The 23,869-nt window shown below is 36.0% G+C and overlaps 1 protein-coding gene across 10 annotated transcripts in view; it reads right to left on the bottom strand.

Annotated features, from left to right (window-relative positions):
* Nucleotides 1-23,869, bottom strand: part of TRPC4 (transient receptor potential cation channel subfamily C member 4) — a 238,833-nt gene that overhangs the window by 19,331 nt on the left and 195,633 nt on the right. For all 10 annotated transcript variants that reach the window (XM_003270295.2, XM_012501951.2, XM_003270296.3 and 7 more), the window contains 3 exons: nt 22,933-23,072; nt 11,865-12,178; nt 3,632-3,827 (listed from right to left, as the gene is read on the bottom strand). In XM_003270295.2, the coding sequence (XP_003270343.1) occupies nt 3,632-3,827; nt 11,865-12,178; nt 22,933-23,072 (650 nt within the window). The remainder of the gene's footprint in view (nt 1-3,631; nt 3,828-11,864; nt 12,179-22,932; nt 23,073-23,869) is intronic.

Raw genomic sequence — 23,869 nt, 5'->3', positions numbered from 1 at the left:
ACAGGAGAACATGACAACTGATGACAGGTTCCTTAATTAACAAGGTACCATAAATCTCACAGAGATCCTGTAACCTGACTTCAAGCAGCTCTTGGAAAATTAAATTGCTTCTAAAACCGCCATTGACTCCCAGAGACAGTCATCTAAACATTTCAGAGGGTGGCTTAACCTAGGGTAGTCACAGTTCTGGTGTCACTTCTCATCCTTCCTTCTTCAGTGAAACAGACATCTAAAATAATTCCATGTTAAAAAGACTGCAGTAATTAGTTATGACTTGAAGATTAGCCTGCATCTTCTGCACTGTAGGCTCATGTTAGTGCAGTTTCATTTGATTCAGGCCAGAAATAGACTTTCTGTCTTAACCAAAGCCTTGCACTCCTACTTAGATTAATGCTACATCCACAGATGCTCATGGCTTAGCCTTCAGTGTTGCCAGGAAAAGTCTTATTGGATATGTTTTCATGTGAATATTATTGCCCACCTTTGGCCAATAGAGATACACTCAGAAAGAAGTTCCTCTAACAAATGTAGAATTGGGCCTCTCTGACACACCATTGAATCTTGTCCTAAATTTGTACAGATTTCACCAAAGAGGAGTATGGCCAGTGGTTGCCCACAATCCTGAGGCTATCCCTTTCATCATGTATTACTCACTCCACTTTATTAACCTCCCGAGGAAACTTTGGTACATTTGTGGCAATTAGATTTGGGGCAGCCAGCCTCTTCTTAATTTAGCCATAAATCTGATTTAAGTCGAAAATCTGAGAAGTAGGAGGTGGTAGAGACTGGGCATACATTCATTTTAAGAATTCAGAATAGTTTATTGTAACCAGTTAATATCATAAATATGAACTCATACTTTAGGAGAATAATCTTCAACTATGCTTCATTTTGATATTCCTAAATTGCTGTGTTCTGATGAATAAGTTATACATACTTTTTTATGCTGAGCAACATGGGTTTAATCCAGATACTGGACAGATTGTGCTGTGAACAAGAATCACCATACCTAGAAAATGCATGGCCTTATTGCTGCTAAGCAAATGTTTGATAATATGGATTGATCCGCATAAATGGGAACACAGAAGCTGCAGTTTCCTTCCCTTTTTCCCTCCTCTTCCTTTCCTTTCTTATTTCTCCCTCCTTTCCTTTCTCTTTCTTTCTAGACAAGTTTATAGGTTCTGGCTGATTATGCTGCATTGGTGAAGAGAATTGTATATATTGTTTCCTGCAGGCATGGAGAATGGGACTCAGTAGATTTGGCTCAAGGAAATTAAAAGGCAATCACTTAGATAAAGCATTGGCCTGTCAACAGCTCCTTCTGATTCTCTGATTCTCAGGGAGTCAGAAATTATGTTATCTTATTGCAGTCACTAAGCAAGTGCTTTCTTTCTTCATGATTTAGGATTTTAAGAGGGTCTATAACACAGTCTATGGTGCTTAGAAAATCTGGGGATAAAAAGTTCTAAGCTGGTGATGACTAGATCCACCTTCCACTACTCACCTTCTAACTCCTAGTCAACATTTGAAACTTGGCTTAAGAATCCTCTCTCCTTAGACGCCTGTTCTGCCTCCCATCAGTCCTGAGCTGCCTCCTATCTCCAACCCCAGTCAAGGTCCCCTCTTCCATACCTTCATGACATCCTCAAATTTCTTTTCTCAATATTGAAATTATTTATTGCTTTTTTATCTCTACTATATCATTTTTTGTTGAAAACAAGGACTTTTTAATTCTTTGTATCCCCAAAATTAAGCATATTTATGGCATATAGTAGGTGCACAATAAATATTTAAGCAATTAACAAATGAGTGAATAGAAAGCAGGCTTTAGTTGGGGGCTACATAAGTGCTTCTGCCTTTCAACAGTTACATTTTCCTCCTTTTTCATGGTTTACCAATGGCTCTGAGTTACAGTTAACAAGAAAAAGGAAGAGGAAGAAAAAGAAAGAAAGAAAGAAAGAGAAAGAAAGAAAGAAAGAAAGAAAGAAAGAAAGAAAGAAATAAAGAAAGAAAGAAGGAAAGAAAGGAAAAGAGAAAATTCTGCTATTCTGGGACAGGTGTAAGCAAATTCTTGGCATGTTCGTGCCCCCAAGAAGGCTTCATGCATGGAGTCTGGGAATCACACCGCTCTCAGGTTCTCAATGCCTCTTTGGTTTTCCATAGTCTTAGGGTTTGGGCTAAGCCGAAATAGAGAGTTGAAGATGATTCTTATCTCTGTAATGAAGTTACCTAGAAAAGCACACCTCACAAAGAAGCAATAAGAAAATGTGATAATATTCTTAAATAGTGTTTTCTCCTTGATGAAATTGAGACCTTTAATGTTTTTAAAGATCCAAATTGCTGGCAGCTTCCTTGTATCTAGCTTGATAATTAAAGGCCTTCTAATTTGTTGTTGCTGACGTTCTGGAAAACAGAACCCACATTTTGGAAATACGTTGATTAGGAGAATATAGAACTTCTGACACAAAAATTTAGAGTCTATTTATAAAAATTTCAGATCGTAAGATGCTTAAATGAAATTCAAAGTATCCACAAATTCGGGTATTAACCTCCAAATCCTAGGACCTACCTATTTCCAGAGGAATTATTTATGCATTTTGAATACTTTAGTCTGTGAATCGATAAATAAAACCTCTATTCTCATATTCTATGCAGTTTTTCATGAGTGATGAGTGTCTTATGAGAAAAGTTTGCCTCCCTAAAGATGGCTGAAGTAAAATTCAGTTTTGCTTGACCAAAAAAAGTAATAACACTTCAGAGATTTAACCATAGATTCAAAGGTATAATGGAATGTAGTTATTTACGAAGAAAATGGGAAAACTATAATTATGCTTATAAAATGCTACTTGTCTAAGGTATAAATATGAAAGACTTAACTATATTTCATTCCACTAAGAGTTGTGTTTTGCTGCTATTGCTAGTGGTCATAGATGTATATCACTAGTATATAAGTTCAAGCAGATAAGTTAACTTTGTCTTTCTCGTGCATTGCTGTATTTCTGGTGCCCAGAACAGTACTGGGCAACACAGTATGTACCCAATAATTATGTAGTGAATGAATAAATAAATAACTTATGCTAAGTTGTTTAGATTCCAGAGTTTCAAAAAAACATGTATTGTATTGTGTATTATCCTATAGAATTTAATATTACTTCTCTTAATACATTGCTTTCCCTGAGCTTTAAGAAATTGAAAATCCTGTGGCTTCTCCCCTTCCCAGACTCCTCTCTGGGTTATCTTTTGTGTCTTCCCCTATAGGGATGGCTTCGCTTATATGAGGGTGGTTGGTTAAATGGACCGACAGGAGGCAAAACCTGTTGTACATGGCACAGAGATGAGCTGCTTGTTTATCAGTCAGACCTCAGCTACTACTTCCCATAGCCAGTGGCTCCCTGGCAAAATGGATTTGGTTTATCTTTGTAATCATGTGTAACATGACAAAATCAGACTAATTTATAGCTACATAGAGTGTGCTACTGCTCAGAAATTTCAAATTAACCATTTATAATTCTTATCTGTCTCATCAATAGCTAATTATAGATTTTATTTATGATGGTAAGAAGAGGGAGTATAGCTAAGAACAACACATTCTAGAGGAAACTTTGAATTAACATAAAGCCGGTCAACTTACAGCAATCAGTTGGTAAGAATTATTCATCATAGCTATTAACATGTTGAGTAGAACAACCAGAGAGATGACATTGTATGTCCCAAACATGGTGGCACCAACAAACTCAGTAAATTCATGCTGTGCTTTGACGTTGGTCACATATAAATTGATGAGCCCAAATATTGACCAAAACAGGGACTGCAGTGTCTCAAATAACCTGTAATAAAGATAAAATGATACTAATAGCTATATTAATGGAGTCATTATGCGTAGGATATAACAATAAAGCTTGGCATGATTATATATATATATATAATTAACTTAAACATTAATATCAATAGTAAAATAACTTAGGACAATTATAAAATTAAACGATAAAAAGAGTGAAACAAAACTGTTTTCCTCAAACTAGTAGAAATGGTGTACTTAAATTTCCCAAGAGCTTTGAAAGCTAAATTTAGTTTCCTAGGGCAGAGAGAGGCAAATGTGGCATGGGTACTGAGTTAAGAATGGTTTTCACTTTCTAAAACGGTTGGGAAAAAAATCAAAAGAGTGATATTTTGTGACATGAAAATTATGTAAAATTCACATCTGTATATCCGTAAATAAAATTTTATTGAAACACATGCATTCTCATTCATTTATGCATTTTCTATAGCTTCTTTTGTGCTACAATGGCAGAAGAAAGTAGTTATAGCAGAGAACATATGGCTCGGAAAATCTGAAATATTTACTATCTGCTCCTTTTCATAGAACATTTGTCAATCTCTGTCCTAGGGCACTAAGTCATCACTAACAAATGATAGATCCCAAATTTTAGGCTTTAAAAAGTCTGCTCTTTTACTGATTTTGCTTTGGTTGTAGGAGAATTGAGAACATTATAATTATTACAGATTTCTATGTTTACAACTAAAATTGGATATAATGCGTCTTATAAGATGGTAAAGAGTCTCAGAATGCTTATGTAATAAAATTTGATGGGTTTTTGTTTTTTTGGTATTTCAAGGAACATTTTATTTATTCTAGCCAATGAATGAACTCTGGCTATTTTATTGAAAATAATGTCCCTTTAACTTACTCCAAAAAATGAAATAAGCTGAGGAGTATCCGAACTCAAATGGAGAATTGTTTGTTTCAAAGGGACCATAATAATACATTAATATAGTGTAATAAAACGATGATAGAGCTTTCATACTTCTTGATAAATCGTTAAAATGAGACTATATTTAAATTACAAAAGTAAAACGAAAACCTTCTCGTACCAGGCATGATGACTAAGGAGGTAGGATTTCTGTCTGTCGGGAGATCAGCATTAGATTGGAATGGTGTTGCAGAACCAAGTCAATTATGGCTTCTGGCAACTCCCAGTCCCAGTGGCATTGTTTCCTGTATGCCCTTTTATGGAAAGGTAGTCCTTGTGTAACACTCTGGAGCTTCTCACCCAGTGCCTCCATGGATTAAATCAATCATGGTCAAGTGACCCGAGGAGAGAAAATTCATATAAGGCCAGTGCCCTGTGGCATGCACTAAGGCAAAAATGATCAGAATCCCCCTCTGGAGGAGTTTGCCTTAAAAATATCAAGATAATTGCCCAAAGGGGTGGAGATGACAGGGGTTATGATGTGGAGTCAGAGTCACTGGAATGACGGGATGCCAAAGGTTTGAGACAGCACAAACTAAGAAGCAGAGCACTGAGGATGAATAAGCCAGGCAGGAAGTATACTCGGACCAAGGATGAAGTAGCTGACTCATTTTAATGCTGACACACAGAGTAACAATCCCATGGCTCGGCACTATGTCAACTCCGGCTCTTCCCAAAGCTGGGGCTCGCTCTAGGTTCTGCCCTTGCAAAGATAAACCCTTACTCAGAAGACTGAAGGGCTATAATTCTTTGTTTGATTTTTATAACAAAATGCCTGTTACTTGAACTAAGCCATGAATTCTGGTGCATGTAACCAGGAGATTCTAACTAAATATGCCTAATTGGCACTCAGGATGGAAATTGCTTTTTTAAAAAGGTAAAAAATTTCATATTTTTAATTGAGCAACTAATTTTAAGATATAAAATTTATTTATTTTCTAGAGCTGTAAAATGATGGAACAACAGATTATTGTGAAGCAGAAAGGGCACTGATCTGATCAACTTTAGCCAGACTGTGATTCTTAAATGGAATGCTGTGCATTCTATGAGGAGGTGATCACATATTCTTAGAGGAAAACCCAGATGCCAGATTCCAACAATATTAGAGAGAATTAAATCTGACTCATCAGCCCTAGACAAAGGCCACTAAAGCTACTCTTTGAAAGTTTCTCAGGAAAAAGTAAATTTGGCCCATGGCCGTGAATTCTTTATTTTTAGTAACTTTAAAGACAACTTCTAAAATTAATCATAGTGTCCTTTGGATTTAATGTGAAAGAATTGTATTCTTTCTTTCCAAATAGTTTATGTTCTCACTGTGTGTATACACATAAAAATCAGCTGTTTTTCCTGACATGAATAGCAATTTAAGGAAAGTTACAAGTTAAATATTATAAGTTATACAATATATAGTGTAAAATGTTACCACATAAATCCCATTACAGGTTCTTTTTCAAATAAAAACAATGATGCAGAATAAACAGCTTATTATTTTGAATAGTACACATTTGCTCCTGTCTAAATAGTAACTACTAATTTTAGGAAACATTAATAAATACTTTTGCAAAATATTTATTGATGTTTAAAAAAATTTAAAGGGGACAATTCTAAATAAAGTGACATTTCATGATTACTTACAGATTATTTCTTTCTTTTATTTTCCTTCTTTCAGTGGAATAAGTCAGTGGTGAGATTTAGAGACTAGTTCCACTTAACTAAAATATATTTGTTTCTCAGAGGAATTAAGACCCTGGCCTTAAAGTGTTTCCCAATGAATTGTTCAGATAATAGGTGGATTTTTAAAAAATCAATCTAAGTTAATATTTCAAAGCCATTGCTTTCAGAAATGTTTTTGTCATTAGTAATTCCCAAATCTATTGAGACCAACATTGCCCATAAATTGAAGGATCATTACTTAAACATCACATCTCAGAATGCCTTTATGTGACTAATATTTTTCTTGTTCTGTGGTAAGATATGAACTGAAAACTCTCCAAGATAATGCTACAATTTAATTAAGTGACATTTAGTACAAAACTTGGGTTGAAGACTAAATCCTAACAGTCTGTATGGGTGGACTTAGGTCCTGCCTTCCTAATGACAGCATTTTATCACTTGCTTTGAATATATTGCCCAACATATACTTTATACAATTAGCTTGTTTCCCTGATTATATATTTACAGCCAGAAAAATTGAACGTGTAAAAAAGTAATATATTCCACTGTTGAAGTTTTCCTCTATCCCATGGGACTAAAACAATGAGCAAACAAATTAACAAAAAATTCATCTGAATATTTTATCTTTAGTTTATAAGCAAAAATATTAAAATAATGTATGACTCCAACTGGCCAGTTACAACCAGTAGGAATACAGCTCCAACAAATATAAAAGGGCTTTGCTTAATGAGACAATACCTGTCACAAAGCCTGTGCCCTTCTCTTCGTAAGAGAGTACCTTACCAGGGGCTAATAGCTTAAAATTGCACATAGAATAGTTTCAACAACTAAATATTCTGTATCTTTTGGTAACATGTAGTTCTTCTCAGGGTAATGAGAAAACAACCTGCAAAGGAGCAGGAGGAAGTATCTATTCACTGGTGGGAAACTGCATGAAGATGTGTAGAAGACATGGATCACAGCCTGACACTGGGCATTCAGTCAGGGAGAAGACCAGCAGGGGCCTCCTGGAAAAGGTGTATCTGAGGTAGGATTTGGAAAAAAAAAATTGTCAAATGGAAGGGCAGAATAAGGCCATTCTCGAATAAGAGAAGAAAATAACATATTTGGGGATTTATATTTATAATCCATCAGGAAATATTGAAGAGTAAAGTGTTACTGGGGGATTGAAAGATGAGGCAAGGAAAGGAAGTGATACAGAGGATGTTCGTCTCTTTCAAATAGCATGTTGAAATGTAATCCCTGATGTTGAAAGTGGGGCTTAGAGGGATGTGTTTGAGTGATGAGGGTGGATTATGGGTTGCTCACAAAAGGCTTAGGAGCAATTAGTGAGTTCTCACACTGTCAGTTCTCACAAGAGCTGATTGTTGAAGAGACCCCTGCACCTCCATCCCTCGCTTCCTTCCTCTTTCCCCCTGTGATGCCTGCTTCCCTTCACCCTTTTGCCATGAATGGAAGCTTGCTGAGGCCCTCACCAGGAAGCAGAATATTGATGCTGTGCTTCTTATAGAGTGTGCAGAACCATGAACCGAATAAACCTCTTTTCTTTATAAATTACCTAGTCTAAGATATTTCTTCATTGCAACAAAAATGACTAAGACAGGAGGCAGGGGACAGGCAGATCAATGAATGATCTAAAATGTCAAGCTAAAGAATGTGGCAGTATCCTGTAAGAAATGGGAAACCATTTTGGCACTTTAAACAGGGTAGCCTCAGATATTAGTTTAGAAATATAATTCAGGAAGCAAGATGGAAGACATATGAAACAAGGCAGAGACCAGGGGCAGGGGTACTTAGATTTGGGCATTAGTGGAGAGCAAGGGGAAGACAGTGCCAAGATAATAAGAGCAGAAACAGACATTTATTGACCGACTACACATGGAAGGCATGAGAAGAAGGTAGGATCTAGAATAAGATAAATGTTTTTGATGTAAGTTTCTGGGTGGATTGTGGTGATGTTGACTAAGAAAAGGAATTAAGCAGGAGGAAGAATATGTTTTAGAGAGACTCTGATAAATTCTCTTTGATTGAATTTAAGTCTTCAGGAGGCATGAAGGGAGAGGTGTCCAATAGACAGCTGAATATATTGTGCAACCCAAGGATAGAAATTGGTGCTAGTAATATAAATATGGAAGTCATGTCTTAGACATATCTAGCTAATTGCAAAAGTGTAGATGAGTTTTCATAGGGGTACTGTTAAAAGGGTATGCTACGACATACCACTATTTAAAAGCAGTAATGAAAACAAAAAATTATCAGAGTAAAGTTAAGGTTAGGGTTAGAGTAAAGTGAGAAAGCCTAGAGAAGTAAGATTTGAAGTGAAAAAGGTAATAATATAGAAGTTAAAAGGGGCAAAATTTCCAAAAATAGAAAGGTTAAACAGGGTCAAATGAAGTAGACACATTAAGTAAAATGTGAGCAGATAAATGTCCGTAGTTAATGGTGATAAGAAGGCTCTAGATGATAATTTTTAGAGCAGTTTTAGTGGAATGATGAAAGCAGAAGCCAAATTACAACTGGATGAAGTCTGAGTGAGAGGTGAGGGAAGAGAGACATCTTGTATAGGCTTCTTTTAGGGTTACTTGGCTGAAAGGAATGAGAGAAACAGGAGTGGTAGCTAATGGGAAATATTGGGTTCAAAATTTCAACAAAGTTTGAACCTGAGTGTAAGGAATAATAGAGATGAAGCCTTATGAGAGATATGTGAGAGATAATCCTCTACCATTGCCAATCATGATGATAATAAGAGTAGCTACCATTTTTGATGACATTCTATGACATGCACTGTGTTAGGTACTTTATATGAATTAGTATATTTTTAACCCTCACATAGAATAAGGTCTCAGAAATAGTGGGTAGTAAAAAAGAGCCTGAATTTATGAAACGTACAGAATTACAAAAAGAAAATTAAAGACCAAAGAAAGCACAGAAGTAAGATGTAGAGCAGGGGCCCCAAGGGTAACACTATATACCCTGTGACAATGACTGATGTCCGTTTTGCTTAAACAGAGTCATCAAGGGACAGGTGACTTATGCCAGGACCTCCTGCTTCCTAATGCTAAGGGCTATTGATATATACTTTAGTTTTTCAATATGTTGAAGCCAAAAATAATTTGTGGCTTGCAGCTTTATATTATATTATTTAGAAAAAATAATTCAAGTGCAATAACTGATTTACTTGGGTTGAATGATATAGGCCTATAGTATTTAAGATATGTAATTATATGTTGCTTTTCATGATAATAGAGGAAATCATTGGTAGAGAAAAATGAAAGTAATACATAATCCCAATAATCCAGTATATTTGATTTTGGAATAAAATTTATATTATTTTACATCATGCTTGTCTGGCCATAATCTTCTTTGATTTATGTTATAATTAGTTTGTAATATGCTATTACTTGCAAAGAAACCAATATAGGGACAAAGAAATTCCTAGGAATTTTAGGGGATCATAAATCATGACAGTGTTAGGTATAACCTATTGATTGCAGAGGAATCAGATAGGTGAGAAGGGTTGGGTCTGGGAACCAGAGCTTTTCCCTGAAATAAAGAGGACCTGGGAGTTAACACAGTTTTAAATGCTATGTGGAAGTTCTTTCTGGAAGGCAAAGGAGGAAGTCAGAAGGATATGGCAACAGGAACAGATGGGGTGGTCTTGGCAAGCAGTTTGCACCAGGTTATGCAGCATAAAGTAAGAAGAAAGTTGTGAAAGAGCATTCACAAGGGTTCTCCATCAGAAATCCAGGAGACCAGCCGGCAGACAGAGAAAGACTGTTAGAGCAGAACTCTTATTTATGAAGGAAGAGGTTGGTGGGATCTGACCATTGTAAATCTCGAATCCGAGTTTCCCTGGCCAAGTTGCAAGTCAAGAACCACAAATAAGATGGGAGCTGGAGGGTGGGGGGTGGGCGGGGGAGGAAGAGAAGTTCAGATATCAAAAGATGCATCTAGCTGCTTTAGGATTTTTTATTATTTTCAGGTCAGAAAAAAAAAAAAATCAAAAACTGCTGCTTAGGAATACAGGATCAAGAAGGAGCTGGAAGGCCGGCGAAGTGGCTCATGCCTGTAATCCCAACACTTTGGGAGGCTGTGGTGGGTAGATCCTTTGAGGTTAGGAGTTCAAGACTCAGCCTGGCCAACATGGTGAAACCCTATCTCTACTAAAAATACAAGAAATAGCCGGGCGTGGTGGTGGGTGCCTGTAGCCCCAGCTACTCTGGAGGCTGAAGCAGGAGAATCACCTGAACCCTGGAGGCAGAGGTTGCAGTGAGCCAAGATCACACCACTGCACTCCAGCCTGGGTGACTGAGCAAAACTCTGCCTTAAAAAAAAAAAAAAATTGTGTTTTCTTTAAGATCCATGGATGTATCAAATCTATTTCGGAAAAAAATGATGTATCAATGGCTGACATTTAAAAATTATGTGCAAATAAAAAGATGATGAATAATCAAAATGAAGTTTTAAATATTGGGGCTAAGATAAAACAGATGTAGAATTAAACCAACAAGAGCGTTTTAGCTGTAAGTGATTTTGTTCATGTGATATTATTGACTTTTTTGTTACTTGAGAAATTACCATCCTCTCTTATAGTATACATGATTCTACGATGGCTCATGAATAAGGTATGACTTTTAAAGTCACCTACAAAATGACTGTGTACTCAAACGTGGTTACTGTATGGAGGAAAATCACTTCACTTATTAATTCACCTACTAGTTAACCATCTGTTTGTCACAGTGGGAAGGAAATGGGACAGGTATATAGAGGAATAGCCTATGAGAGCTGTGTGACCATCAAACACAGTGCCCATGAAGCTGTGTGCTGTTAGCAATGCCCCTTATGAGAATAACTGAGAAAGTTGACAATAGACACTGTGTCTATTGCTCATCCAGCTGTAAGGGCACAGAGAGTTTTGTGTGCCTGACAGTAATGGCTAGTTTAGTCTTAGATTTCCATTTGCAGTACTTTTAGATGCTTAAGTTTTTGTGTAGGAAACTAGAGAATGAAAGAGATACATAAACGGACTTTAGTACCTGGAAAACACATGAGGAAATATTGAAACCTACTTGAATTTTCCAACATGAGTGGTTTTACACAGGTTCTATCTTTTAATGTACTTGTAAGCTTTTGTAGTATATAGGTTACCTTTTTAAATTCTACATCTAAAAAAATTTTATCTATTGCTTTCTTTTTCATGAAGTCATTCAGAAGAAAAGATGATTTTACTAAAATTTAAAATAAATGTGCCAGGTGTTCTTTTTCCTGTCAGAAGTTTTCATTTCTATTCAAAGCCATGTTAATTCTGTTTTCCGCATTAAGCATAATTTTAATTCCCCATTTTCTTTACAACCATTTGTCATAGGTTTTTCAAGTTTGTGGTGTGGGGCACTCTAAATGCTGTACAACATTACCAGTAGAAATGTCTATTAGACTTACGTTGAAAATGCATTATTCTGCTTTTCACATCTTATGCCTTTGCAGGTTAACCCTTTCGTTTCTTCATAATAGAAGTACAATTGATTTAGGCCATTTGCAAATGCTAGCAAGACAAGGCAGTATATGAATAGAAACTTCAAAATGTCCAGGAGCATTCTTCCCAGAGATATTTGCAGCGGTCCCAGGTGAGAATTTGCAGTAAACAGTGAGATCAGACGCAGAGAACTGAAGATGTTTGCAATAGCAAATAAAGCCTCTGCCACCAGAGTGGGATGCCACATGTCCCATGATTCTCGTGGATTAAGGGCACTGTACTGGAGAAAACAGAGAAACAGAGGGAAAGTAATACAAACACACCCATATAAATAGATCAAGGTCAGACCCAGAAGGAAAACTATTAAATTTTGAACAAAATAATTGATGACTTTGTTTTTGATTTTTGAACACACTTGTCAATTTTAGAGGAACACATGTAGGATACAAATTACATATAAATGAGTAGAAATAGTCGTCTGTTGCTATGGAAACAAATGACCAATATGGGCAAAAACCATCAGTGCTTCCTCTCTGCTATGTCCTAAATGTAAATACAACCTAACTTACGAATCATCCTGGCAGTCGCTGAATTGCTAATTTTTTACATTTAATATGTAGGAAATACAACATTTATCTGAATGTTACTTAAGTAGGTAAAATATATGATTTGAGAAAAAAAATTGCTACTGTAAACTTTGACCAGCAATTATTTAAAAAGTAAGCAGGTTAATTAAAATGTCAGATTTGAATTATCCTGCTATTGAAACATATAAAAAGCAAAATAAAATTTAACTGTGTACTATCGAGGTAAATTTGTAACCCTTTTAAAAAAGGGACAAGGCCTGGTGCGGTGGCTCATGCCTGTAATCCCAGCACTTTCGGAGGCCGAAGCGGGCGAATTACCTGAGGTTGGGAGTTCGCGACCAGCCTGACCAACATGGAGAAACCCTGTCTCTACTAAAAATACAAAAAATAGCCAGGTGTGGTGGCGGGCTCCTGTAATCCCAGCTATTAGGGAGGCTGAGGCAGGAGAATGGCTTGAACTCCAGAGACTGAGGTTGTGGTGAGCTGAGATCACGCCATTGCACTCCATCCTGGGTAATAAGAGTGAAATTCCGTCTCAAAAAAAAAAAAAAAAAAGGTCAAATATGCTCTTTGAAATATTGCAGTATGAAAATCTGTAATTAAATCTGTATTAGAACTGAACAACAAATTGAATTATTTGCTTCATACACATCACTGAAAAATATATCTAGACAACCAAGATTTTTTTCCAGTGAAAGTTAGTGCTACTCTGTCTGAGTCCCATAGAATGTTTTTATTCTTTTCATAGCACATTTTACATCAAAGACCTTTACAAATGTGAATCAATTAATTCTCCTTGAAACTAATAGATAGTATTTTTTAATCTCTCTGAGGAGAAAATGTATTATAGGCTCCTGATCTTATTCAACACTCAGACTCTTGCTTGACTGGCAGTGTAAAACAATCAAGTTTGAACTAGAAGAAAATTATTTTCTATTTTTAAATCTTGATAAATGTTCTTGAACATTCCCACACATAGTTTCCGCATAAAATAGCTAATTACTGAAGATGTAAAAAAAAAGTTAAGATGTTTTTCTCTTTCATTATGACGAGTGTCAGAGTGAAACTTGGATACTAAATATTACCTAATTCTCTGCTCTTAGTCTCGCTGTGTATGACGCCACCTTTTCCTTCAAAGACCAAGATCACATTGTCCTTCCTTTCCTCACTTCTCTCTTAAAAGACACACATATTCAAGTCTGTAAATATTGATAGCTGTCCCCCTATAAGTGATAGCTAATTCTATCAACTATACAGTTAGTTCATAAATATTTATAGTTGAGAAATATCCCCCTATGTTGATAGCTAATTCAATTTCTCTTTATTTAACCTAATATAGCTCAGGACTATATTTCAAAATATATAAAAAATTAAACAAGAAATATTCTTAATAATGCAATCATTTTCTTGAACTTCTTACAACATTTAACACAATGCCCTGAATATCGTGGGTGCTCAAGAAATATTTTCTCCTGTCAAGTATTCATAGTCCAGTGAGGCAGAGAGGCACAACTAATTATAATAAAAATGTTCTAAGAGATTAACACAAAGTGCGGTGGGAATAGGGAAGAGGAAGTGATTAATTCTGTCTGGGGCTTCTGAGGCTAGGAATGGATAGAGATGATGGGTTGTCAAAGCTTTAAAAGTCCTTCAAATCTAGGAAAGATGCTATGCATTGCTTTAGGTTTCACATCCAGGTCAGCTGGATGTGGATCCATCATCACATTATGATGGGGTCAAGCTCTATTACGGACCTACTGTGAAAAGAGCCCTTCTTGGTAAATTATCTCAGCTGAGACAAAAAAAAAAAAAATCATAAGAGGAAGGTTTTCCATTTTTACAGATTCTGCCCCAGTGTGATTATTTAAGTTGATTTCAGAGTCTAGCACTTCTAGTCATGGCCAGGAAAAAATGCTGCATGAATATATTCACTTTATGCAAGGTCAAGGCTTTAGGAAAAACATTGCTGGCATCTGGGTTAGAGGATGTTTGAATGGGAAACAACCATTGGAAGTTAAAGATGGAGACCTCCTGAGAAACTTAGGATCATCTTCCCAGAAGCTATGTGCTTACACTCTCAGAATAATAAACCTAGGGACCTTTGCCTCCCCAGAGACAATTTATTTACTTTAGAAAGTTGAAGTCTTTCTCTTTTCTTCTCCAGGGGAAAGACAGGCAGCTGGCTCAGCTGCACGGTATGAGTTCTGAGACACATATTTTCCAAGCTCCTCTCCTGTGGTGCAAACCCCTGTATACACAGGGTACGTCTGGCTATTAGGTCCCCCACTGGGGACTGGGGCATGGGGAACCAGTGCTAAGTTTGCTACGTAAGTAAATAACTTATCTGTTCTCTGATCCAAAAAACCTCATTTCCTGTCACGGATTAAGAGATATAAATATGAAGTAATTACGATTTTATTCTTTTTAAGTTTCGCTTTTTGAAATTTTTATCCCGTCCTTCACATAGACATTTTCTTAAGTTTTTAACTATAGTCATCATTTAACAAAGTGATTTTTATAATTACAAATTGTAATATTCTTTGAATTTGTAGCGAATAATTGTAATTCTTCAATCAGTCAATGAATTTTCCACACCTATTCTTAGGAATTAAAATATTAATTTGAATTTTAAAAAATTTCTTTGGCTCTGCTATTTAAGAGCAATTTACAAAACCTACCTTTACTTTTCATCTTTGCATGTTTGTCTTTGAGTGGCCTCTTCTCAGTCTCCTTGGGAAGTTCCTCAATCTCACCTGCCCCTTAAAAGTTGAATTCACTTTTCAAGCCACCTCTCTTCTCATTCTACTCATTCTCCCTGGGTGTTTTCCTGGATTTCAACTCTCAGTGATTATTCTCAACTACACATCTCCAGCTGAGACTTCTCACCTAACAGCCCTATTCTGCATTGTACTGTCTGGTTGACTTTTCCACTTGGATATCTCACAGGCATCTCAAACTCCCAGATAGAAAGTGTAACTCACCACCTTTGCATCCTCAAACTCTTTCTCCATTTACCCCTTCTGATCTTATGAATGGCAACAGGTCACCAAGTCAGAATTTGAGGTTCCTCCTAGAATCTTTTCATCTAAAATCCCAGCATCTAAACCTGAATCTTATGTAGGTTGCTTCCTTCTCTTCATCAGTACCGTCACTGTTTTAAAATAGAACCTCTTATTTCTCAGATATAACTGCAGCACCTTCCTCACTGCTCTCCCTGCCTTAAGTCTTATGTCCTCCATCATCTATGTATCTCCTCAAGAATCTTGTTTTTTCTGGACGTAGTCTCGCTCTGTCGCCCAGGCTGGAGTGCAGTGCCACGATCTCGGCTCACTGCAACCTCCATCTCTTGGGTTCAAGCACTTCTCCTACCTCAGCCTCCTGAGTAGCTGGGATTACAGGCGCCTACCACCATGCCCAGCTAATTTTTACATTTTTAGTAGAGATGGGGTTTCACCACAATTGGCCAGGCTGGTCTTGAACTCCTGACCGCAGGTGATCTACCCGCCTGGGCCTCACAAAGTGCTGGGATTACAGGCATTAGCCACGGCACCCAGCCCTCCTCCAGAATCTTTTAAAGAACCCAACCAGCCCATGTCACATATTATTTAATGTTCTTCAATCACAACATTGTCCTTGAGATGACCTTCTGATTTTTCAACATGCTACATAAAGCCTCTGTGTTCTGACTTCTTTTAAAGATTTAACTGCCATTTGGCCCTAATTAGACACCTAATGTTTTGGCTCAAACTTTCACTACTGGTAATTCCTCAAATTAGTCACACATTCTTACCAAAATGCTTTTCCATGAACATTGTACCATTTTTCTAGAATGAATTTAAATTCCAATTATTTTGTTATTCATTCATCAAGTATACATGAGTGTGCCTGCTCTGTGTCTGGCACTATCTTCGGGGTTCATGGTAGTGATCAAGGAAGATGCCATACGGGTTTACAACATGGTGAAGTCATACATTAATCAAGCCATGCTAATCCTTTACTCTGACTGCAGATGCATGGACACTAGGATCCTGCTGATCAGAGCTGACAGCTCCGTGTTGTAAAGGAATCCTTTAGAAAGAAATCAAGAACTACTTTAAACACACATAGGTTTTCTAGGATCATTAATTATTGTACTCCTCCTTCTCTCAATTATTTGTTTTCAGTCTGTATGTACCCCAGTTCGGTTTTGCCCCAAGCCTTTATTTCTATTCAGATTCCTTTGAAAGAGAATTGCTTATTTTGCAGACCTATATAATAGAGAGGTACTTTTGTATTACTTGTCAGATTCTTTTTTTTTTTTTTTTTTTTGAGACGGAGTCTGCTCTGTCGCCCAGGCTGGAGTGCAGTGGCGCATCTCGGCTCACTGCAAGCTCCGCCTCCCGGGTTCACGCCATTCTCCTGCCTCAGCCTCTCCGAGTAGCTGGGACTACAGGCGCCCGCCACCACACCCGGCTAATTTTTTTGTATTTTTAGTAGAGACAGGGTTTCACCGTGGTCTTGATCTCCTGACCTCGTGATCCGCCCGCCTCGGCCTCCCAAAGTGCTGGGATTACAAGCGTGAGCCACCGCGCCCGGCACTTGTCAGATTCTTATCCAGGGAGCTTTGTCTAAGGCATTTTTAGGTGCTGGACATCTAGTAGAGTGCTTTATATATGATAGGAACTCAGAAAGCACTCTGGGGAGAAGAATTATAGACATATTCAAAAACAAAGTGGTTAGAGAATATGGATCATTTTTATAAATGTATCTTGACACAGATGTAACACAGAGGATTTGGGAACAGTGAGATGAGTATGAGAGGATGAGATGAGTTGGAGCCAAGTCATGAAGAGTTTAGCAGGAGTGTTAAGAGAGAAAGATGAACTGAATCATAATATTGGATCAGAAGTTTATTGAATGTAGGAAAATATGTTAGGTTATCTTTATATCCTCTATAGTCTCTGATGCATGCTTGTGAATGTCAAGTAATAAATAGAAATGAGTAAAAATTAAATTAATATGAAATAAAAATATTGGTCAGTGAAACATATATTGGTTTTAATGTGTGCTTTACATGGTGAAATCTTTTCCCTTTCTAGAAATTTATCAGATAATTAAGTAGTGAAAGACCAAAAAGACCAGTGTTTATACTGGCATATTATTTTCTCTTCAAGTACATAATTCTGATTAAACAACTAAGATTCAAATCTTTATAGCTTTCTGCCATAAAACTAAAGAATATCTTAGACAATCCCACACTTTGGGGAGTAGACTAAATTTACATCATTTATAAAATAGAAAAAACACTTGCCCCTTTTCTAGTTAATAAGAGATGGGATCTATGAGACATGGTGCTATAAAGAAAAGCCACAATGATGGTTAAAACAAATCTTCTTATTAATAAAAATTTTGATTTTTGAAAATATTATTTAAATTACACAGTGAAAAAGGTATTAAAATCTAATCATTTCTGCCAAACTGTTGAAGTTAAATATGAGAAGTGTTACATACAGAAAAAGGGCTGGATAATATTTAGAAATAAACCAGCCCTAATGAAACTGAAGTAACAGTTTATAATTGTGGTCCCCAGGCATCAACAAGCTCCAGATTAAGTAATACTTCATACACAGTGAAAAGAGAAAATGATTAACAAACTTTCCTCTAGAGGATTAGGAGTAATTTTTTAAAAATTTATAACCCATGAGTTTTAAATGCTAATAAATCAAGATATTCAAGAAAACACCACAAAACTTTGCATGCAAAATGGATAATATTGAAGTCATACATATTTTTATGCTCTGTCTTTGCACGTTATAATACTGTTGCATTGTATATAAAAATTGAGAGCAAATACTGCGTTTTTATATTAGGTTCTATTCTATGGCATTAAACGTTTATTGATTTACTCTTCAGAAACATTCCATTATGTTTGACTGTTATTATTGTTTTACAGCAGAGAAATTTGAGGCACAGATTCAGTAACTTGCTCCAAATCACATAGGTAGGAAGTGATATAAGTTGTAGTCACAGCAATTCCACGGCCTTGGTTAGAAGGGCTGTTTTGTGTGCATTTTAAAGAAAGATCTTTCTTGCAAGTAGATGGATTGCAAAAGTATGAATGTCATGAACTGAATATCATCTCCCCAGATTGAGTCCCCCAGTGTGATGGTATTTGGAGATGGTATTTTTGGGAGGTAATTAGGTTTAGATGAGGCCACGAGGGTGGGCTTTCATGATGAGATTAGTGTCCTTATAAGGAGACACACCAAAGTTTGCAATCTCTCCCAACCCCTTACGCCCCACCCCCACCAGGTGAATGTGACCAACCTTCTACAAGTCAGTGAGAGAGACCTCACCAGAAACCAACCATGCTGGAACCTTGATCTCAGGCTTCCAGTCTCTGTAACTGCAAGAAATAAATTTCTGTTGTTTAAGCAACCCAGTCTATGGTATTCTATTGTGACAAGCCGAGGAGACTAATACAATGGAGAAATTAAACAAGGCTGGCCCCTATGACAGATGTTTCTAAAAGGTTCTCTTTCTGAAAAGAACAATTATAACAAGATTTTCTTTTTTTGTAAAGTGGTACAGTTTTTTTTGGTCCAGTTCCATGACTTAACCAAAAGGACCTATGAATGGACTTTGTTCCTGTTCAGGAATCCTCAGATAGGAGGTAGAACCTATAAAATCCCAGCAGAGGTCCTAGTCATAACACTGGTAATTCTGCCTGAAGCAAAAGAGGTGAATCTATTATTTACTAAGGAGAATTATTAGCATGATTTAATCTACCTCATATTTCATAATTACTAAATCACACATCTTCCAGATCTTACTACCTAAATTTGTTCAAGTCCAATCTTCTATCATCTTCTCCTATGGTCACTGCTCTATTTCAGGCAATCATCATCATTTGAACCATTCCCTGCATAAATGTCCTAAATGGATCCTTATAATTTATAGGGTAAAATTCAAGCTCGAAAGCAAGATGTGGAAAGTCCTTCTCACCTTCTCCCTGCCCACATTTTTAGGATCATCCAAAATAGATATAGAACTCTGCTTGTTAAACACTCTGACTTTGGCATATTGTGCCTTTTCTGTCTTGAATGCTCATGCGTGTTCATGATCATGATAGATATCCACTTGTACTGTCCTCTGTATAATTCCATGTCATTACAGAAAAGTTCAGTTCCTTCTCTCATGCTACGGTAGCCCCTCTTATAGACTTTACTACATTGTAAGATCCTTGTTTACATGCATTTCTCTTTCATCTACCTGACTGTGACCCACTTGAAGGCAAGAGCTACCTCTTGGGCAGATTTGCATTTTCAGCAACCAGATCAAAAGCCGTTTCTTAGTGTGCTCCAATAAATGCTTATTGATTTAATTAGCTTCTTGATTCACATAATAGCTGTTTGCTTTATCTACATCAGATTCTATTTTTTTCATGCAAATAACCTACCTGTTCTTAAAATAATAATTTATAAGTTATTACAAATTAGCCTGAAAAAAATTGAGTGATAGAACAAATGTAAGGTAAGGAAGGACAAATCAGAAAGTCAGAGTGACATCACAGGCCCCCACAGTGAGTACTCTTTTGATTATTATCATCAACTTACAGGTAATAAAATTGGGACCTACATTCAATAACTTGCCCCATACCATATAGATTGAACATGGTGAAGGCAAGTGTGGACCTAGAGCTCAAACTCTTTTTAAACTAAAAGCAAATGAGGAGACACATTAAAGATCTTACAAAAGGCAAGTCTAGTGGACTCATAGTATATGAGTAAGAAAGCAAAGACAAAGTAAAAAAAAAAAAGAAAAAAACTAATTTAGGCAAAAAAAAAACTAATAGGCACTTTAAATACATCAACTCATTTACTTCTCATGCCAACAGCATAAGGTAGAAATTATTATTTTTCTTATTTTATGGATGAGACAAATAGAGGTGAAGAAACAGGCTCAAGGTCACCCAACTAGTACGTGATAGAGGAAAGGAGCACAAAAAATGTGACTCTACAGTGCATGCCAATGAATACATGAACCCAACTCAAAAACATGCATTGTGCTAAATGCAAATCCTTCAGAAAGGACATGTCGTAGTTTATATTTCCAATTATAGCTGAACTCCTATGACCATATGTTAACAAACTATGTATTTTTTGATGACTTCACATTCCTTAGGTCGTCTTCATCTGCAGTAATTACTGTGCACTGCTCCACATCCCATTTCTCCCTCTGCCCCCTCGTTTTCATCACTGGGGGTGAGTGAGCTTAATTCTAAACATAAAGAACAATGTTTAGATTTCAATGGTAAAATAGATTTTGCCAGTGTAGAATTTACAACTTTTTAACTAAACTAAAATCCCACATCTAAAAGTCTTGAGGCAAAACATCCACAAATATCCATTAATATAAGCATACTCACTACATACCAGAGTTCTTATATATAAAAAAATATATGTACTATACATAAAAATCACACAAACGTAATAAATACAAACATGACATAGTTTAGTTTAAATATTGTCTAAATAAATGTATAACAGCAGTTTCTTTTGGACTCAATCTCACGCTTCTCTGAGCTGTAGAACAGGTCTATACAATGCAATGTTCTTCACAGTGTCTTCCTTAGATCAGCTGTATCAGTATCAACTGGGAGTTTGTTAGAAATGCAAATTTGGACTTTGTCTTAGTACACCTAACTTAAATGTGGTGATGGAGAAAATGAACCTGAGTTTTAGCAAGCCCTCCTTATGATTCTTGTCCACCTAGAAATTTGACAAGAACTGCTATTGTGATATAATCCCAGAATTTCATGACAGCACAAAACCACAAAAAAACTACATATATTACTTTTAGAAGTAGGTCTAAACAATTCTATACATACATCTAAGGATCATCACAGAAGAAGGGGACTGGAGAGCTAGGCGCTTAATCACAGACTGCCTACCTCTTACAGAGATGCATAATCTCCTTCGATTAAAAGCGTACCTTCTGCTGTCTTAAACTTTTCAAGGTCATTAACCCCAATGCATTAATAAAATTACCAAATCATGTTTTCATTTTAAAATATACTTGCTTTCCATAAAATTGATAGAAATTGCTTTCCCCTAGTATTTCGGTGAACATTGGTAGCATTTTAATGGAAAACTACGGCCTTTCCAACTTCAGACAATTTTTTTTTACTATTATACTTTTAAGTTCTAGTGTACATGTGCACAACATGCAGGTTTGTTACATAGGTATACATGTGCCATGTTGGTGTGCTGCACCTGTTAACTCGTCATTTACATTAGGTATGTCTCCTAATGCTATCCCTCCCCCCTCCCCCCACCCCACAACAGTCCCCGGGGTGTGATGTTCCCCACCCTGTGTCCACATGTTCTCATTGTTCAATTCCCACCTATGAGTGAGAACATGCGGTGTTTGGTTTTCTGTCCTTGTGATAGTTTGCTCAGAATGATGGTTTCCAGCTGCATCCATGTCCCTACAAAGGACATGAACTCATCCTTTTTTATGGCTGCATCCAACTTCAGACAGTTTTGATTCTGTCATACCTGAAGGTTGCCCACAGAAGCAGAAGGCATTATTTTAAGAACTAGGCTAAATGAATGAAAGTTTATCTACATGTTAGAATTTTCTAGTTCAGATTATTAAATTGGATGCATTATTTATGTCACACCCAGTTAGATATTCTTTATTTTTTATTTTTTATTTTTTTTACCAATTAACTAGTCATTTTGAAACTTTTTTTTTTTAAAGAGAAAAGGAAAGGAGGGAAAGGAAAATCAGTGAAGGAGAGAAGATAATCCTCTGGGTTGAAAGAAACCCAACAAAGTACAAAATAATCCCAATTGTCATGACAGAACAAAAATGTTTTATGCAAATTATGAGGTTGGGATAAGATTGATGGTGTACAAAATCTGGGGGAGTAATGAGTGTGTGAGATTTCAGGCACTGTCATGTTGAATGGGATGAGGAGAAAGAAATTATATTCTGCTCTAATTATATCAAATTGTATTAGTTTATACTGAAATAATAATTTCAATGCTTTGAAAGAGTAATATTTTGATCTGTCTATGAAATTTTATCTATTAGTTATAACTGAAGAAAATAGATTTGGGTTGCCAAAATTTAAACACTGTTTGAAGTAGAATTTCATTAGAAATAGAAAGGATTAGAAACTAGAGCAGTTACTATGAATAATTTTGAGATACCATTCTACTTAGTAGATGCAAGGGAATTGGGTGATAACTTCTACTTATAAAAACTTGTTTTGTGATTAAAGCTTTTGCATTTATTTATGTATTTTTATCCCCATATATCTATCAATAAAACCACGAGCTGATGAATACGACATCCGGAAAAAGCTCTAGGTATCTTTATTAATAAAATTAATGTCAATTGAAAGTATATCATTAATAATCAGAACATATGCTTTACCAACAACATAAATAATAGTTACCTTTACAAATGCAACAATTTTCAAGGAGATTGTTGCTAAATATAAGGAGTTCATTACAAAGTCCATTAGATTCCACCAATCATGGATGTAGTCCTGAAGTCCGCCATCCCACATCTGTTTAATTTCTCCCCATATGAAGCCTGCAATTATAGAAAGATTCATTATAAGTATGATATAATACTGAGTCCCAGCCATATTTTAAGACTTTCAGATACTAAGCTAATTCTAGAAGATGTTGTTAGGACAGCCTCACTTTCTTTTATCCCTTTGCTAAATTCATAAGGATAAGCAGTTTTTGAATTATACTGTAGCTCCTTTATAACTATATATTTCCCTTGGAAAGTAACATTTTCTTAAAAGCAAATGTCTTGAGGTATATTTTTTTCCCAAGTCAAAATGACTCAACGATCATGAAAATCAGTGTATCTAGCAATCATAACTGGTTTTAGACAATTAGTGGAGTATCTTGTTGTGTTTCTTTAAGCAGTTAGTACCTTCAGAGACCGGACTTTAATCTTGAGAAATGATGGTTACAGCATTCATGATAATTCATTAAAATACTTTATATGTAGCAATAGCTTTAAAGCTATATCCAGAAAAAATGTATTTTTAATTTTTAATAAGAAATGCTTTATTTTCAAGTTCTATGAAGTACTTACAAAATATTAGTGTAGGTTATTATTTATTTCCATTATCTTATTAAAATTTTATAATTCTGTATTTAGAGCCTAATGATGAGAAAGAGAGATATCAAAATATCTAGATTCAGTAAATATTAAAAGGGTAAATATGTCATAACTACATTAACACAAACAAACAGTGAGAATTCTTTAGGATGATATTCTGAAACATGACATTTAGAGTTGAAGATCTTCCTAGGATGTAGAAAGTTGGAAAAGTATTATCCCTACACTGGCTCAAGAAAAAGTGAAATTAA

The sequence above is a fragment of the Nomascus leucogenys genome, chromosome 9 (genome assembly GCF_006542625.1).
Source record: "Nomascus leucogenys isolate Asia chromosome 9, Asia_NLE_v1, whole genome shotgun sequence".
Lineage (NCBI taxonomy): Eukaryota > Metazoa > Chordata > Mammalia > Primates > Hylobatidae > Nomascus > Nomascus leucogenys.
The sequence above is the reverse complement of the archived record's forward strand: the minus strand, read 5'-3'. Positions and strand labels throughout refer to the sequence as shown.